An 18,853-nucleotide genomic window follows, 5' to 3' on the forward strand; every position below is an offset into this window, starting at 1 on the left:
TTAGATTTCCATACAGTACTTGTTAGGGCGCAGAAAGTAATATTTGGTGTCTTTTTACTCAAATGAAGCGTCTTATTGTTGTCTCAATTAATTACCGAACAAAAATCGTCTTCAGGTAATTTGTTAAATCCGACACATCTTTAGTTAACATCGTTACTCCAAAAAAAAGTCACATGGGAACAGTTGAGGGATATTTCTCTCTCAGGATGAAAGACAATTCCCGGTAAAGGTAGAGCTGCTATAAAACGATTTGGGTTCCTCCAGAGGAGTGTGCTGGCGCCGGACAGTCTGGGGGGCGGAGCAGCACAGTTGGGGGTTAGTAGTCCTAACGTAGTATTCCACCATACAATCCCTACCCCTACACGATATAAACACACCATAGAAAACAAACAGTTTACAATTTCCACTGCTGATAGTTTATTCCTTCTTCTTACGCGAGTATGAATTATATAGGATGAGGATGTGGTCTGGGATTGGATGATTTATTCTAATTGTGGACATAACTCAAATTTGGCATGCCGTTAGGTTGTCTGATAGCTTAGTTTGGACACACAGGACGATGGTATGATTAAAACGATATACACGCGTGCACACCGGCCGAATCATACAACATACAAAGCAAATAGAACTGCTCTTGGCAAGTGTAGCAAAACAGTGTGTTTTAGTACTCATCAACTGCAGTATAAGCAAGGTATAGCCGACATTGTTCAAGAGAAAAGTATGTTCTGTACAAGACAAAAATTGACACTTGTCGGAAGTACTGTTTACCGCCCGAGGCAATGGTGCTCTGGAGGGAGCCCATTTGCTTTGATTCTCCATTTGTCTTAGTCTAAGTAAAATTATATCGATTGTAAAAAACCCTCAAACTGCCACGTGAGAATTGCACAATGTATACGTCTTGTGTGCCCACTACGAGCACGTTTTGTTACCCTTACAAAAAAATACTAAGTGAGCCCTGATTGGCGGAGGAGTCGCGCAGCTGTGATCTGATTGGTGGAGACTTGTTGGGAGGATGACTCGCGAAGATCTACCCAATTGTCGTGGTTCTGTTGACAGAGACGGAGGGCCGGGAGCGATCAAAGCAATTATTAGCATAATAGATGTTTAATTGAGGCCTGCTCGGTGGAGAGGAGGTTAGTAGTAGCGCTTCAGGACGAGAGAGCGGTCAGTCTGTTAGACAGAAGAACAGCTCCGAAAATGATGTACGAATCAGAGGACGTTTTGACACAGAGAGCCCGGGCCTTCTCCATCAACAACATGCTGACCGGGTCCCCGCACGCGTTCCCGTTCCCGGGCTTCCCTATGGCACAGGCCGCGCCCGCCCCGCCGCCAGACCCGTGCGCCTTCTCAGGTAAGAACACGTCTCTCCTCTCCTAGCCTAGTAGCTAGACCATCGGGAGCTCGCCGCCACATCGACGGTGCCAGAAGTGTAGCTCGTCCGTCAGTTCAGAAGTACAAGTCGGGGAATTTCTACGGGTTTGGTGTAGTAACAACGCTTAAAGAGTCCAGCTGAATTGAATATGAGCCAGAAACAGGCCTATAAAGACGAGGGCTTGTCAACACGCCAGAGCGGACCAGTGTGGTGACCAGGCTATTTTGCTACATGTCGATTAGTTTCTATCCTTTTTATTGCGTCCCGTGTTTAAAACTGTGGACTAAAAGTACATGCCGTGTATTACAGTCGTGACCTAACCTGTTTTTACATCGTTGTTACACCCACAGACCGTTTTGCGACGGACTTCCACATGACAGCGGACCACAAGACGCAGCGCCTCGGGCTGGGACACCTCCCCGCCCCGCAGAACTTTCCTCCACCCTCCGCTCTCAAGGACATGAAGGTCACCCTCGAACAGAAGGACCTCTGGGACAGTTTCCACGACATCGGCACAGAAATGATCATCACAAAAGCCGGGAGGTGGGTTACAGACCGCTTTCTATTGATTTAAACTTTCCTAATGTAAACTTTGTTGTTTAGAAGTTCTGAAATGTAAACTGACGAAACCATAGCATCTAAAACAACAGGAAGCCTTGCTTACGTGCTTTGTAAACGCGCAGTCAAACCACAATTGGGCGTCTTTATATAAAACATGTTGACATAGTCTGACTAGCTTACTGTATGTATACAGTACCTTGTAAAAATGCGTTCTTTGGCTGGTAGAATTCTAGTACCAAATGATCGCGCGTTTTTTGTTGTTCGAAGTTTGTTCAATTGCATAAAGCGGTTGTCTTTATGTTGAAAAGGTCCGGTCGGTTCTCGCTTACTCACAAATTCGATTAGCACTCGCGCTCTGTCCTCAAAAGAAGAAGATCGCCCTGTTTGTGCCAACATGCCAGGTCTTTTGACCGCCGCCATGCGTGCCGTCCGCGTGGCCATTCACTAATCGGACTAAAGAAGAATTATTATTCTTCCTTGGGTTGTTACTTACCTATTATAGGAGGTCTCTTGTGCGAGATAGCTTCTATGTTGTGGGGAAAGTGTTTTCGTTGCCAAAATAGTGACCAAAATCATGGAAAACACGAAAGTTGTCTCCTTCTTTTTTTTTGTATACAAATGACGACCAGTCGCGAAAAGTCTGTCCCAGGCTATAAACCAAAATTTTCTCTTGTCTCTGATACCAACCTCCTTGCTGATACAAACGACAAAACACCGCCGAGCCAACCATTTTGCAACACATTTGTTATTCTTAGCTTATTCTAAATTCATAATGTTTCCGTCGTTTTCTTGCCCTGATGTTGTTAACATTTAATGGTAGAGAAATCATTCTTGACACTTTTCAAGAAAATCGGCGAAGTCTGTCTAGGCCCGTTGTCATCTAGATAAAGACCAGATAAGAAGAGTTGTAAACACAGGACTCCGGTGAGAAACACTGAGGACAAGAATTGTCTTATCTTTCGCGGCTTTGTTGGCTGTTTGTCGGTTGTTTGTCGAAACCATCGGGTCGACAAAAGGCGAAGATGTCCCCGACAGATAACACATTCTTTAGTTCTTGTTCGCGTGGAAAGAAAATCCTAACACAAAGAGTCCCCGAAAGTTACATTAACTTATTCATGTTTAAAAAAACAATTTTTTTAAACATTGATATAAGCCTTTAGTCAACAAGGCTATAGAAACAAGTAACACTGAGTTATTGTCTCTAGCCAATGAGTTTTATGATTTTTATTAGCTACAACAAAAATATTGTTTTCAAAACAAGATGTTTGTTAACATTTTGTGACATGTAAAGGAAGACATAAAGTGTGATTTCGGCACCTTGAGTCTTTTGAAAATGAAGAACAACAAACGTCTTTGGCGTCAAAAAGCTTCTAAAATAGTGACACTTTCTGTGTGAATTCGTACCATATAAACTGTGGGAAAGTTCGCGAGTGTAGGAGATTTTTGTACCCCGTCTTGTCTCCCTCAAGTCAACGTAAACCCCCTCTCTCTCCCCCGCGTTATAAACCAGCAGGGCCAATCGCACACAATTTTTTTCTCACGGTCGCTTATATTATAGCGTCTTGGCAAAGTTTATATTTTCCACCAGACCATTTTAAACCATAAAACGTTTATTCATGAAGACTGTTTTTGTTGTGTAAAGTTTATATTAGGTAGTGAATAACTGAAAGGCTGCATTGTCAGAGGAACGTATGGTACAAAGGACGAAGTATCTGTTCTTCACTATTGTTCGCTCGTGGTGTGGTCGCGATGTTGAGTTTTTAACATGGATTCCGCATTTCTATGTTTGAATCTTAAATGTATCGGTGAAAATGGCCGGAAATGTTGTGAATAAAATGATGAAATTCTAATTGAAACTAACTGTAGTACAGGCATTTCTGTCAATCATTTTACATTATTCAACACAATTCCATATAATTGCTTGAATGTTGGTGTATCACACTTGTTTTCGGAAGCTTTTCAATCCACAATCAGCTTAAATCACCATTTATTGCAAAATGTAAGCGCAATATTGGCTATTGGCAAATACTAAATCTTCTTCACACAAACAGATTCCCCTTTATTTTGATTTCTCATTACTCTCCTTTTCATTCACCTCTGTTCGCTCAACGAAATAAATTGAAATGTGTGTGTTCTGTTGTCTTTGCCTTGCGAAGGTAAATACTAAGTCTTTTTTTTTCTTGTGCAGACGGATGTTCCCCACCTACAAGGCCTCCATCTCCGGTCTGGACCCGAACGCCAAGTACATTCTTCTGATGGACATCGTACCCATGGACGACAACCGCTACAAGTACCACAACTCCGAGTGGGTGGTGAGTACGCTTCGAGTCTTTTCTCCAGGCACCTGTCGTTAGTCAGTCTCCAAGCAGATTCTGTGGTAGCATTAAAAGTATTGAAAGCTGGCAAAGGAGTGTGCACTGGCTACTGGAAGAAGAGAAAAGACCCGCTAATGACGCGTAAAATCAAGTCTAAAACGACCGAAAGCAAACCTCTGAATAGTACTAGAAGTTCCAGGTAGCACCCCATGTGATACTACCTGTACAAGTCAGGCCGTTAACGAAACTCATCCCGTTGCTTGAGTAGCTTTGTATGCAGCACATTTATATCTGGATGCCTAATAACTTTCTTCCGTCGTTGAGTACGTGCAGATGTATTTCGGGTTTTGATTGTTTATTTGTTTGTGTCTCTAGGTGAGCGGGAAAGCCGAGCCCCTAATGCCGGGCAGACTGTACATCCACCCGGACAGCCCCGCCACAGGCACGCAGTGGATGAAACAGAGCGTCACCTTCCACAAGCTCAAACTCACCAACAACGCCATGGACCAGCAGGGACATGTAAGTCTACATGCTTGTTTGTTTGTTGGTTATGTTGTTGTGATAATGCGAGACAGCATCTTGTTCCTTTTTGGTCTTTTATTATGGGTTAACACATCTTTATGGCGCAAACTTTGACAGCTTAACTTGAATATTGCTGGCGTTGTTTTCCAAGCAGATCTCCTTCAAATTCAGTTGGCCCGAGTGTTCCTTATTTGTACACAAACTAGTATAAACAGTCCTATAAAGAATAGCGTTTCTTTTCCTTCAGGATTCTTTATTGACCAGATACTATAGTAAATGCCAAACCATTTTTGCGCGAGACTTTTATCGGTTGACCTGTGGAAATCCTCACCCTTTATCTGTCTCGCGAATCGCCAGATTTTTCACCTGATACCAAACAGGTGGCAAACCCTGTACAGACGGTCTAAAAGGTGACAAATGGCAATAGATCCCAGATAATTTTGTTTCTTCCTTTCACTTGTAACTAAGCATCAACCGATCACAAAAAAAGGAATTCATTTCCCATTTTCTTGTTCCAACATTATTTACAGTATCGGATATCAAACAGAAAACTACATTCCTTTCCATTTTTTTTATATCACCAAAACGTAAGTTACAAAATGAGTTGTTAAAATTCTGAAAGTGAAACAGCTTTTTTTCTGTTAGATTTGATTGTGCACTCTCTCGTATCCTCGTAAAATTATAATATAAAACATAATTTATGCTACACACGGGGTAGCAGATTTTCCGTATTGTCGCTGTGGGACAATTCACTTCATTAGAATTTATTGGGCGATAATCTCCGAACAAACCTATAAACCAAGTCATTAGAGATGGCATGGGGCGGGCACCGCGGTATATCAGATTTTCCCTCTCGCTATTTGTATTTGACAAGACGGCGATCGTACTTCAACCTAGATTGAATTTGTGAAGCTCTGGATTCGTAACCGGAATGCAATGATGAATGTATACGTATGACTGAAATGACAACAAAAGAATGCTTTTTGTCGGGCGCTCTGTCAATTCATGCGGTCGTAACATTTGACGTCGCCGCCATGGACGGTAGACTTTGGGCGAACTGGGCGGTTGTAGAAAAATGCGATACAACCAATTAAAAAAGTCCAACCAAGAAGCCCGCTAACGTGACTGAGTTATCTGAAGTGTTTCTATGTGAAAGTTCGCGGGTTTAGAAAGTATTTGTAGCAGGTCAACGTAAACTGGAGTTCTCCCGCACTCCCCCGTGTTATAAACCAGCAGGGTCGATACAATACCACACATTCTCACGGATGTTTTTCGTTTCACTAAGTTTACATTAGAAATCTTTTTATGATGTAAGGTGCGAATGGGTTGAATGGAAAATTCGCAAACATATTGAAATATGACAGTCCCCGCATTGTTAATATTAGGCAGTACATAACAAAATTAAGAAATTCAACCGCATTTCGTCTTACCCTATGCCACATATTCTTGAGTATAGTGCTTACATTTCGTACATTGTGTCAAATGCAATATTTATGAGCAAGTTGTATATAACTATTATGCCTTAATTTATGTTCACTGCTCTCTCATACAAGTCATCGCAATGGATAAATGTAAGCATAAGTTCCACATATCTATTTGAATACGCTTTGATTATTTTTCTTTCGCCAAACATTCCGCCCGGGCCCTTTTTGGAAAATGTGACCATAGGCATAGCATAATAAAGTTCATTATCTGACCTACCCCCTCTTTCCCTCTACTTCCAGATCATCCTGAACTCCATGCACAAGTACCAGCCCCGCCTGCACATCGTCCAGGCGAACGATGTCTACAGTCTGCGCTGGAACTCCTTCAGCACGTTCGCCTTCCCAGAGACCAGCTTCATCGCTGTTACAGCCTACCAGAACGAGAAGGTGGGTTCTTAAACATTCTGTTTGTTTGTTTGTTTGTTTGTTTTGTATATCCGGTAAACCGCCTCATAGCGTAACGCACCAGGTGTATGCTGAACAGTACAAGCTTCATATCCGGACAGATTTACTTGATCCACTCACATCGGGGAAGATTTGTCAGATTCTCTATCGTTTGTGTTTTGTAAGAAGAATTTTACTGAACAAATTAAGCTTAAATCTTAAACAAAGTGGCCAAATATGGCTAGACTTCTGTAAACGGAGCTTGCAAAAAACAAAACAAACTGAGAATACGACTATCAACACACGTGCTGCTAGTCCACAACCCTAACTCTAAGCTGGCGCATTTCGCACGTTTGCAACACCTAACCGCAGACATCGCCGTCTTCTTTTGTTCGTATTTACCCCTGAAGAACACCACGCCACACCGGACGATTGTCTTGCTAAACTAGACTCTCCCCCATGCTTGTAGCTCTGAGGCGAAGCTAGGCAGTAAAAGGAGGGATTTCTTTTTTGTTGAGTTGGAGAATTGCTAGCGGGGGTTGCTCCAACCGAACAGATGCAGGCTTTCTGTCAGTTTTAAAGTGCTGGGGGTAATGTTGCGTGCAGGGCCATAAAGTACTTAGTCATTCAACAGGGGAGACCGTCGTATTATCTTGTCTATTTTCGACTATGCGTTAATAGACTGGTGGATTTAAAAAATGGCCATATTTGTGTGTTCTGGTTGCCGACAGAAGGCTCGGTCCTAGAGAAAAGAAAGTTGCAATTTGAACGAAAAATATGATATTCGATATCATCAAACGTCAAAAGAAGCTTCCTATTCACATCACTATTTCAAATTAGGCTGATTTGTCTTTGGCCATGTTTAGGAACATTTGAACTATTTGTGTTACATTTTCCGATGGACGCAATGCTTGGTCCTAGCATGCATAAAATGTTTTATATACATTCATACTTTTAAGAATAATATGAAATATGATTAAAAAAAGGAGTTTTCAATCGTTTATCGAAACCATATATTCACAACATCTTTCACTTGAAGCAGACTGAATTGTTTTGAGGAACCTATCTTTTGTTGACTATTCTCAGTATCGCTAACATGCTAACCAATTATTTTTGTTAACTTACAGATAACTCAGTTGAAGATCGACAACAACCCATTCGCCAAGGGATTCCGTGACAACGGCGGCAACCGAAGGTACGTTTATCTCTTTACTGCGTACGTTCATCTGCTTACTGTACACTTTCTTTTGTCCCAGAATGCGATCAAGGCTTTTAGAACTACCCCTTCTCTTAATCAAAACCGAATGCTTTATTCTTCTAGTTTTGCCAGATCGCTCGATAGTTTAACGTTCGCGTTTGATAGGGCCCATGGGAAAGTCTTGGATATGTCGCACAAAGGTAGAATTTTGGAGGGAAGCCTTGTCGAAAATCGTTGTCAATGGTCGATTTTGTCTTGCCAAAGATCCCATAACAACCGTTAGCTCTATACAATAGAATATGATAGGAAATTTGAAGACTTTCTTGGGGCAGTCGTACAAATGTCATGCGAATGCAAAAATGTTGTGGATACTTGTGGGCGGTCAAAGCCTCGCTGAAATTGAAAATACTTCGCAAAAAAAATAAAATCCATGCGAACATGACTTCACAATCGCAGTATTCTAATCTCACGCTACCTGGCGGACTTTTGTGTGATTCCCTACAACACGCTTGCCATGTGTGATAACCCCTTCTTCCGGCCATAAAACTTACAATAGTACCTTACCTGCTTCGGAAAACAAAGTGAGTAGACCGCGGTAGAATTAAGTTATAAAATCAAGGTAAATACGTGGAAAGGCTAAAATGTAGATGTCCAATTTACTACTACGACTACAGTCTCTTAAAACTTCAACAAAATAAGTTGGTTATCCCAATAATCCAGAATGACATGGAATTTTGTGCTCGAAACGATTGGTACAATACCAATCGTTTCGAGCACGAAATTCCATTTTGAAGTCGCTGAAGGATTTGAAGAATTTTAACGTAGGATAACAAAAAAGTGACACTAGTAGCCAGGTCCGCCTAGACCTAAACATAGGATAGTCGCATGGTCAGCAAAAGTACTAGTATTTTGTTGTGATAATTGCTTTTTGACAATAATGAACACAATGTAACATTATAGAGGAAGTATCTCGAGTCACATATGGCCGTAGCGACGTTTTCATTCAGGAGAAAGGGTTCTTCCTGCGCTCTTTTGTGTCGCTGTCCCTTAACGATGTTCTCTCCACTTGATTGACTCTTTTCGAAATGATAGAAACCCTGGCTGTAGCTGCCTCGCTCTTTAACAGTTGTCTTTTGTGTGCGTGCGTCTGTCTCTCTCGCCCTTTAATTGAATTTAAGCGTGAGATATTCTTTCTTTTTCTTGTAGCAGGGAGCGCGCCATCGTGAGCACCAAGCGGAGCGCGGACGCAGCAGGGGAGCCGGGTGACTCAGGTAAAGCACTTCCCTTGCTAGGCTATCTCCTACATTGATTCGCCACGGAACCGTCCGATTCCCTGATTTATCAAAGTTGGATAGATTCGCAGTGAAAGGCGCCCTGTGTGGCGTACCCCCCGATTGAAAATGAAAAGAGAAACTTTCTCGATGTTTAGTATAGTGGTAGTAGGGTGGCCCGTGCGACCCGCGATGATATGGTCGTTTGTTAGGGGTGAGAAAGGCCAGCGAGGCCCTCGCGCGGGCGCACGCTCCCGACAATACCGACTACATAGACCTTGATTGAGACGTTTACACCCACCAATGTACCTCGTTAGCCAGTTCTTTTAGAGTGGAAGTGATTGTGGCAGACGAAGTCGCCTGTTTTGTACGAAACATTGGGTTTAAAATGGGACCTCCCATACAGAGAAAACTACTTGGTGTAAATCTTGCTCCTGACGTGTGTTTAGTCGTGGGCCCTCCCCTTCCCGTGCCTATTATGTGAGTGGCGCTTGCATGTCTGATGACACATCTGTTGTTATCTGTGCCCATCCTGCAGTTAGCAACAAGCGGCCGTGTACCGGAGAACAAACCGAGCGGAACAACAGACCTCCGAGCTGCGACTGCAGCGGCGTCGGGGAGGAGAGCGACGTGCCCCGAGGACCGGCCCAGTACAACCCGCCCGCCCAGGCCGACGACCTCAACCCGTGCGGCAACCCCCTCACCATCGTCACCGACGACATCGCCACTGACTTCGCCAAGGAGAGATCCCCGGGCGTTCCACACGCTCTCGGCGGACAGGGAAGCGCCGCGCTCCCGACGAGAGACCAGGCGGCTCTCGGTAGTTGTCAGGGCGAGGACATGAGATGTCAGACGCGCACAGCCTGTGCACAAGACCCGCGCGACCTTCTCGCCTCCCCAGACAGCGCCGACTATCACCAGCAGTACCATCCCGGCGGCTACAGCGGTCAGGCCGCGGGGGACCCGACCGACACCACCGGCGTGCCGCTCGGCTACGGTACGGGCCCGTCCTTCCAAGAACTGTCCGTGCAAACAGACCTGGGTACCGCAGCCGACATGGCCTCCGCGTGCAAAAACGACGCCGTCGGACTCAACGCTCCCGGGACGGCCGTCCTGCCGTCCTACCCCGCCGTCAGCTCCTTCCACACCGGTCTGCCCGTGTCCAACCCGCCCCTGTACGCCAGCGGCGGCACTCCGCCACAGAGGTCGTACGACGTGTACCCGACAGGTCTGTTCGCCGCCCCGACAGCGTACGAACCGCTGGACTACGCCACCACGTGTAAGATGGCCGGGTTCTCGCGGATGCAGATGAGTGTAGCTCCCGCGCCGCATCTCAGCCACTTCCCCACGTCCTCTGCCACCTCCATGCCCGTCAACTTCCACGGCATGTTCAACACGCACCCCATGCCGGCGGCTTACCCTGGACACGCGGGCAAGTTTGCGGCTTAGACTTAAGGACGTTCTTACAAACAAATTCTAGAAGAAGCCATCAATATGCTAGTATCAGTGTAGGTGCAGCTTACTCCAGTATCACATTTTAGTCCAGTACGCAACCAAAGGTCAAAACTTCTATAGAAAGCTGTATTTTATCTAGACCAGAACTTTTGTGAAAGGAGTTACGTATTGTCATCAACGTTGTGACAGTTAAATTTTAAGTTATCAGTTCAGACAGTATAAGTACCGCCAAAACCTACCTGTAATTTACAATGCCTTCTCTGCCTTTTTATTTTGAAAATATCTGGAAGAATAGACCCTCACTAATGTAATGTGTTACAACCTGAAAAAGTAGTTATATATAGTAGTTTTGTACATGTAAGTTATTGGACTCCACATGGTGTTATTATCCATATTATGCAGGTCAAGTGACAAGCGTTTTCAATCATTGTGTCAACTGGAATGTTGTAAACCCGTGTCAACATCTGACAAACAAACTACATCGTATAGATAGAAACTCTATCTTGTGTTTGTATAAAATGTGACAACACTGCATAATCTCAGAAACAAAGAAGGTAAAATATGTATTTAACAAGACGAGTTTCTGTTACATGTAGTTAGAAACAGTAAGCAAGAAAAATGTACATATATGTTTGTTCCAAAAGCCCGAAGGCTTGACGTGTTTTGACCACTTAGCTGAGACCCGCTGAGAAAGAAGGCCGCCGGTCTGACAGTTAAAGTGTCTGATAGTTGAAAATCTACCTCGTAAATTATGTTGCGTTTGAGTGGGTAGAACTTACCTGTATACAAAAGTGTGTCTGTAACTGTTATATATGATGTGTATCGTTCTGCCGAAGACTTCTGTATATATTGAAGAGAAAGATATTGGAGATATGTATTACGTGTATGACTATGAACGCTTTCGTGAGCGCTTCTTTATGTTTGTTTATTTTTTGTTCTTTTTGAGACTTTCTTTGCACTGGAAGAATTACTCAGGTGAAGGATATGCACAACATCCATTAGAATAGTATTTTATTTATGTCTTTCTTCATTGAATATTCTAAGAGAGGCGTCGCATTGTACAGGGATTGTTGTGTTGTCTCTTTTGACCATGTACTTTGCGATGTATTTATATTTATTTTTGTACAAGTTTGTTGTATCTTTGCCTTTGATGATGACAATACATGCTATTGTGGTGAGAAAAATACTTGTGGAAGTGTGTTTATTTTGTTACATAAAACATTACGCTATCACCGTAGTACTGAGGCATATATAAAACACAAAGGACGTCTTATATCATTAGTAAAGCCCAGAAACTTCACTTGATAAAAAGTTCTATAACAGCAAGAGATGCTTAGTCTGAGTCCAAACTTAGCTTGAGTGTCATCATAGATAGTTCACCGGCTTTCGGTAGTCTCTACCAGACTCCGGATCGCTGGAAAATCGTAGAAATGGAACAAATAGAGAGGAATATAACCGGCCAGGGAACAGCTCGCGATCCCGTTACTGTTGCCTAGCCGGCTATATTCCTCTGGCCGGCATACTCCTCTATTTGTACCATTTCTACGATTTTTTCCAGCGACTCGGAGTCTGGTAGAGACTAGGCTTTCGGCACTCTCATAGCTTGCTTGCTTGATTTTCGTTTTTGTTTTTGTTTTGGATGCAATTAGAGTTCAATTCTGTGTGGCCGATATATGATAACATGGGTCTTTGTCGCACACGTGGTGTCATAGTAGTCTCTACCAGACTACTGCTTGCCCGAATAGAAATAGGGGACGTTGGTAAAGTTAGGAATGAAATTTTAGGAGGAGTTGACCGGCCGGCGGATAGCTGGATAGACTGTAGAAGACTGACTGACTGAAATCTCACGGCAAATTCTTCTTGTCTTTTTTTTTTTCATCCAGCTGAAACGTCTTCCTAGAGACTAATGTAACAGATTAACGCGAGGAGCTTTCATCTGATGAATGTTATTTGGACATTGATTGGTAAGTTCGTGTGACGATGCACACCACTCTCTGTATGTCGTAGATTCTATTCAAATTTAATGTTCTTTTATAGCCTCATTAAAACGGCGCGTCCAAAAACCGCACGACTTGTGTGAGCGCCAACCTTTAAATGCCATTAACATGTCAACAGAAACAAAGTAAGGCCTACATAAAAAGGTTTTGAACCAATACCAATCAACGAAATATAAGGACACCCCAAGCAGAGGTTTGCTGTCTTTTGGCTGTCGGACATTAAGAAACAGTACAAAACAGAGATCCCGATAAAACGACCAAAATCGACACAAAACAGCTGGAGCCTAACCTCTGCTTGGCGGGTAAGTTTGAGAATTGGGACTGAGTCTTATTGTTTTTAAGCAGAGAAATCCACGTACGTACTGTTTATGCAACCATTTCGGATCCACTAGACGGCTATCTCACAGCGATCTATATTGGATTTGCGTAATCCTTGACTTTATGAATGGAATACCATGCAAAATGTAAACGTTTGACAGAAAAGACAAAAGAGCAAAGAAAGAAATCTATTGAGATCACTGAGCGCTCTGAAAAAGCTTGAAGTAGCTTGAACGCAGCGCGGTCTCAAATTGAGGTGTAAACTGTAATAAAATCACAAACCAGGAAATTTTGATCGTTGATAAAACATACCAGTAATCTCCAAGCAGATGCTACTGTGCTAGAAGCTGGCCAAGGAGTATACCCGGAGAGAATCAGACTGGCACCGGTAGCATACACACTCCTAGCCCGGCTTCACTCCTCTGCCAGCTTTTGATTGAATTTGATACTATCTTATGCTACCGTAGGATCTGCTTGGAGATTAGATAAAAACATAACATAGCTTTCCTATTATTTAACCCCCTTGCTGTTATTCTTTGATGCGTGTAGGGCATAGATATACGCAACAAAATACGTCATTTTGGCCAATACCTTCCCAATTCTATATACTTCAACATTTAAATACCGGATGTTAAGTACCTGAATCCCCTCTCGTGAAATTGACACCCAATTGTTCCCGACAGGACAACTCGATTCAAGAAGTCGTGGGAAAAGTCGGCCCGCTTTGGACAGATGTTGTCGGTGAGATCTTGATAGTTAGCACCTAGTGACTAACACGTGAAACAAGTATCACAGCACCCTCTTGATACAAATTATAAGATTTAGCATATGAAACCTGGTTGAAAATTGAATAATTACTATCAGTTGGCCAAAATTTTAGATTTTAGTCGGCTTTTCTCTGAGAGAGCGCGTGGGTTTCACGGTGGTGTGAAGACCGTCGTCTGACTGTGACGTGTGCGCGGTTGGATGTGAACTTGTGACAAGGTTTCGGAAACCATGTTTAGCGTCCATTGCAAACCTTGCCAATGAGGTTATATCACCTTGGTAATACTGTGTTTTAGGCCATGTTGATTTCATTATTATATGGATGGCATCCGCGCGAGCATCAATTTCCAGCCTTTAGTTTTGAAAAAAAAGTTCAATGAATCATATTGTGAATTTTACGATGCAGCCTCAAAACGAGCCGTAGATTTTAAAAGCAACTCGGGAAACGTATGGTAACGTCAGAGAATGCCATCGTCCAAGGTCAAAGAGGAGATATTAAAAAAAATGAACATAAATAAACTGTTCGGCATACCAAACTCTGTGTGTTATGTCACTGTTCGACCTCCCACATTGTCATAAGATTCTGAAACAACGTCCATCGCCTTTTTTTTTGCATACAAATGTCAACATAAGTTTCTGTCATTATTACATTTAAAACTTAGTTTTGATATACATGTATTTACAACCTTCCATAATAGTTTATAAATTGGCCATGAAATATTGGAAGAATAGGTGTAAGACACACCTGTCATGTGCCGTCGACGTTTCGGACGAAAATAAAAGCTATCGTAGCAAAAAAGACAACAGTACCAACATTTCACACAGAACGTACTTTTTTATGGATCAATTATGGTATACAAGTATATAAAATGTATATAGCTAGTTCCAAATCAACAACAAAGGAGACAATGCTAATGAAGCTTATTTTATCAACTGTTTGGGGTTGTAAATCAGACATAATCACATAAAACAACCGAATAATTCCCTTTATTAAACAGTACATCAAGACATGTGTTTTAGTGGCGCCTTTACGAGTTAGCACATGTGCTAGATATGGGTATGCTAGTAATTCATTCTATTCTATTGAAAGTGTGATACGAGGAGCGGAGGAATATCATCTGCATATTTTACCACACCAAGCAGATATATGTCCTTCCGCGTGAAAAAGTAGACCGTTCATTGACTTTGGGCGTCTCAAACTCAGTTACAAGAAAGTTTGTCCTTGGGAGTATACAGCATTTTGAGTGTGTAACGCTTGAATGCCCCCAAACCACGGAAAGCCATGCCATAATCTTAATTCTAGAGCAGAACGTGCATGGTTGGACCAAGAAGGTACTTTTTAACCTCCTTGGTTGGACATTTTAGCAATTATCTACCTTGGGTCTTCCCTTTTTTGGCAAGTCTCCTGCAAACTACTGCTATAGAAAGCTTGTTTTCAAAGGTTGTTGTTTTCAAATCAATCAAGTTTATAAAATACAACTTGGGAAATGTGATTTAATCAAGGACCTTGTTAACATTTCACTGCCATTTGAAACTCTTTGCTTCCACCAATTTAACAAACACAGTGTGAAATGTCAGACGATAGTTTTGAAGGGCGCAGCTCATAAACTTAACGGACGATGAATGCACCCGAGGCACTTCATGAGATAGGTTGGGTGTGACTCATAGAAAATCGTAAGCAACTATTTAGAAGTCTACACTGTACGCGCGCGTACACTTGAACGGAGGAACACACATAGTACAAGGACGCACGCACACACATACACACACATACTTACATACAGATACGTGTGCACATGCCCACAAACACACATACTTTTCTGACAGTCTATCTTCCCAGTCAACATTTCTATTGAGCGAAGTAAATAAAACCAACCACGTAAAATTCTGACAGGGGCAAATAAACCAGTAATACCGTGGAGCTCACGATTGTATGATTACCGCTCACTTGACTTGACTAGTAGCAGCGCAAAACTGACAAGTGACATGTAAGCCCATGTAATGAACCTTCAATAACAAGTCGACCAAATTGGGCGTGTCTGGTCTTTCCCAGAACGGAGCCGGAATCACACACCAAGAAGACAACAAATCGTGTTAAAACTTACACTTGGCCAGTTCCTCTCTACTTCTGATCTTTGGAAAACATGGGAACTACTCTAAAATATGCAATTCCAACCCGTGGGTGATTGTTGCATATTGTTCTAACATTTTTGAAATCATTGTTAAAATTTGTTTACTCGTATCAAGGAGGTTTTTTTTAACCTCCTTGCTCTTATACTTATATTCGTAGAAAGACCGCGCACAAGAATCGGCACAAAGTACTGGTAGTTGGATAAGTATGGTGCAAGTTTACTAATGCCAATGAGGTTTTATCTCTATTACTTCCTTGCTAATAGCATTACTTAATTTAGACAGTTTAAAGACATGGCTAATTCTCTACGATTGAAAGGCTAAGATGACAACAAAATTATGTTATAAACAATGAGAGCTCGTCACAAAAGATCAAACAAGGTACAAATCAGATATATTATCACATGAATGCAGATCCGTGTCACAGAGACGCCGCCGTAGTTCGGAGATAAATCAGGAGAGGTGTGAAGTAATTGATAGCCGCACGCAGGTGGTGTGTGTGTCTCAGAGGTGGACTTCTTTTGTCTTTAAGTATTTCTCACCTGGTCTCGAAGTGTTGTCTTTGTTTTTGTGCAGACACGCTGATTGGAAATGGCTCGCGCGGTCACATCGCTTTGTGCCGGGAGGTTTATTAGAACCCCATTGTTTCTACAAAGATATATAACATCCTTGTTTCTACCGAGAAACTGACAGGAAGATATTTGGATTATAAAGAGTCAAACTGACAAAAATCTCAGTATGGCACATGACGTTTATTTTAATACTAGTAATTCTACTCTTCAAGCAGAGGTTAGGCTCCGTTTTTGCAGACGTGTTTTCAGGTGTTTTTCTTGGGATTTGTAATTTTAAAGTTTTTTTCCATGTCTACCAATTAAACCTAGCAAAATAGAAAGCCTGATCGCTGATCGATACGCCCAAAAGGCACCAAAACTTCTGCTTGGAGATTATGATAATAATAATGTGTACACTTGTGAATTACTAGTAATACCGTTTTTAATGTGGCGGTCTAAAGGTACTAGTACTTGTGGAGTTATGAGAACTGACATTACCAGTATGTATATGTATATGTTTGTGTCAATACATTTTTCCAAAGGCGGAGGTTTGAGCAAGCTTTGTAAATGCATGACGTTGTCTAAAGTGAGGAATCCATTGTTTCTTGATATTTCACAAGTCTTTCCGAACTGCGCTAGAACAGACAAGGAGCTTGACTGTCGCGGGCGTCAGGCGCGCCAATCTACATGCATATGGACAGTATTTATGAGCACAGAATCAATTAAATAAACACATTACACTTGGGGGAAATTAACCTCTAACCAATGATGTTTAAAAACTTTAACCTCTTCACTGTAACTGTGATGTTAAACCACGAAGGGGTTAGTGTCCCTGTATGTCAATGTGCAGAAGCATGGATGTAATTACTCTCCAAGCAGAGGTTAGGCTTAGGCTTTTTTTAGTCGTTTTTATCGGGCTTTCTATTTTGTATTATATCTTGCTGTGTCAAAACCTAACGTTAGGCCGGACACAGCGAAAAAAATGACAAAATAGAAAGCCCGATAAAAGCGACTAAAAACGTTAAAAAACAGCCGGAGCCTAACCTCTGCTTGGAGAGTAGGATATAATGTCCTTGGTTACAAACTACAACTACTTTAGACAAGTTTAGTAAAATGCCAAACCAGGGAGATTGTTCCATTTTCAAGCTCCTTGACTAAACTTTCTTCTAATACTAAAGTATACACGGAAGTGACGGAACAAATATCTAAAGACCTCAGTTGCCTTCTTCAGGATCAGGATATACTAGTAGACTAGCGATCCTTGCGATTGTGAAAGTTGTTAAAAATTTGATCCGTGTACACCTTAGTGTTGGCAGAAGGTTTCGCATCGTACCAACTGATATAAGCCTCTTGGTTGTACTATGATTACTACCAACACAGACGAGCTGCCATGATTACAAGAAAAGAACGAAATTATAAACTATGTCCGGCATCAACTAGCTTCCATTAATATTAATGTATTTTGCCTTCAAACGCAGAAAAGTTGACAATATGACAACTAGAAGTTATCATTCTAAAGAATGTCTATTATTTTTGCAATGTGACTCTTGTAGTTTGCAACTTGAGACTACAGAGGCAGACGGACATACACATGTATGTGAAATGATCAGCCCTCTCTGTAAGAAGATATGCATAATTTATCATGAATAAATTCTATCCTCTTCAAAGGTTTCATACTGGAATGATTTTTCTCCACAATTCTGTACCGTACATGTGAAACGTGTTATTTGGCGGCGGCGCACTTCTCAGTCCCCCAGATTTCTCACACTGAGGTCTGAACCTCACGGCTAGGTGTGGCCACACGACTCACGTGTCTACTCAACACACCTTTCCAAATGTCTGGGCAGGAATCGTGTCAAAACTTAAGAACCAGGCGAGATCAGGCCCTTTGAATTAGCATTTTGTGCCCATTTTCTTAAAAATGGTCTGGAAAGAATCAAAACATACTGACTACTGCGCAAGGACTCAGCCTCAGAAGGAGGTTAAAATCGCAGGGGTAAAATGTTGTCTGGCAAAAATATGTCCCGACCTGCATGCAATTCACCTTTCCAAATTTCTGCACAGGAACCGTGTCAAAACTTTAGAACCTTGCGAAATTATGCCCCAAGAATTAGCATTTTGTGCCCATTTTCTTAAAATGGCATGCAGTAGGATAAAATTAAAACATATTGATTGAGCAAGGAAGTTCAATTGTCAGGGCATATTTTGTCTGAAAAATACGCCCCGAGACTCGCGACTTACAATTCGTACTGTCATCTGCATCAAGATATGGATGAAGTAAAATTAGTGATATTATAACAATGTGGCATCTAACTTTATCTGCAACGTCTATTGTATCTACTAGTACGTACACTTTCAACTTCGCTTTGAATAGTTTTACTGCTATGTATGTATAAACATGTGCCAGTGTACAAAGACATTTTCTTTTCGATGCAATGTGGCCCTTGTGTTTGAAGTATGAGGCCAAAAAAGACAGACATGTATGAAACGATCGAGCAGTTGTGTCACAAGTTGTATACATAATTGATAT

At 42.0% G+C, this 18,853-nt stretch overlaps 1 protein-coding gene across 2 annotated transcripts; it reads left to right on the top strand.

Moving 5' to 3' along the window:
* The first annotated feature begins 1,110 nt into the window (after nucleotides 1–1,110).
* On the top strand, nucleotides 1,111–11,748 carry LOC118426331 (T-box-containing protein TBX6L-like). Of its 2 annotated transcripts, none has more exons than XM_035835644.1 (8): nucleotides 1,111–1,351; nucleotides 1,723–1,915; nucleotides 4,122–4,245; nucleotides 4,624–4,767; nucleotides 6,495–6,641; nucleotides 7,766–7,833; nucleotides 9,046–9,107; nucleotides 9,646–11,748. In XM_035835644.1, exons 1-8 carry the CDS (start codon nucleotides 1,198–1,200, stop codon nucleotides 10,554–10,556), a joined length of 1,803 nt encoding a protein of 600 aa, XP_035691537.1. In that variant the 5' UTR covers nucleotides 1,111–1,197; the 3' UTR covers nucleotides 10,557–11,748. The 2 variants fall into 2 exon arrangements, with proteins under 2 accessions (XP_035691537.1, XP_035691536.1); XM_035835643.1 differs by having other exon boundaries at nucleotides 1,112–1,351; nucleotides 9,043–9,107.
* The last annotated feature ends 7,105 nt before the right edge of the window (nucleotides 11,749–18,853 follow it).

The sequence above is a fragment of the Branchiostoma floridae genome, chromosome 11, assembly GCF_000003815.2.
Source record: "Branchiostoma floridae strain S238N-H82 chromosome 11, Bfl_VNyyK, whole genome shotgun sequence".
Classification (NCBI taxonomy): Eukaryota; Metazoa; Chordata; class Leptocardii; order Amphioxiformes; family Branchiostomatidae; genus Branchiostoma; species Branchiostoma floridae.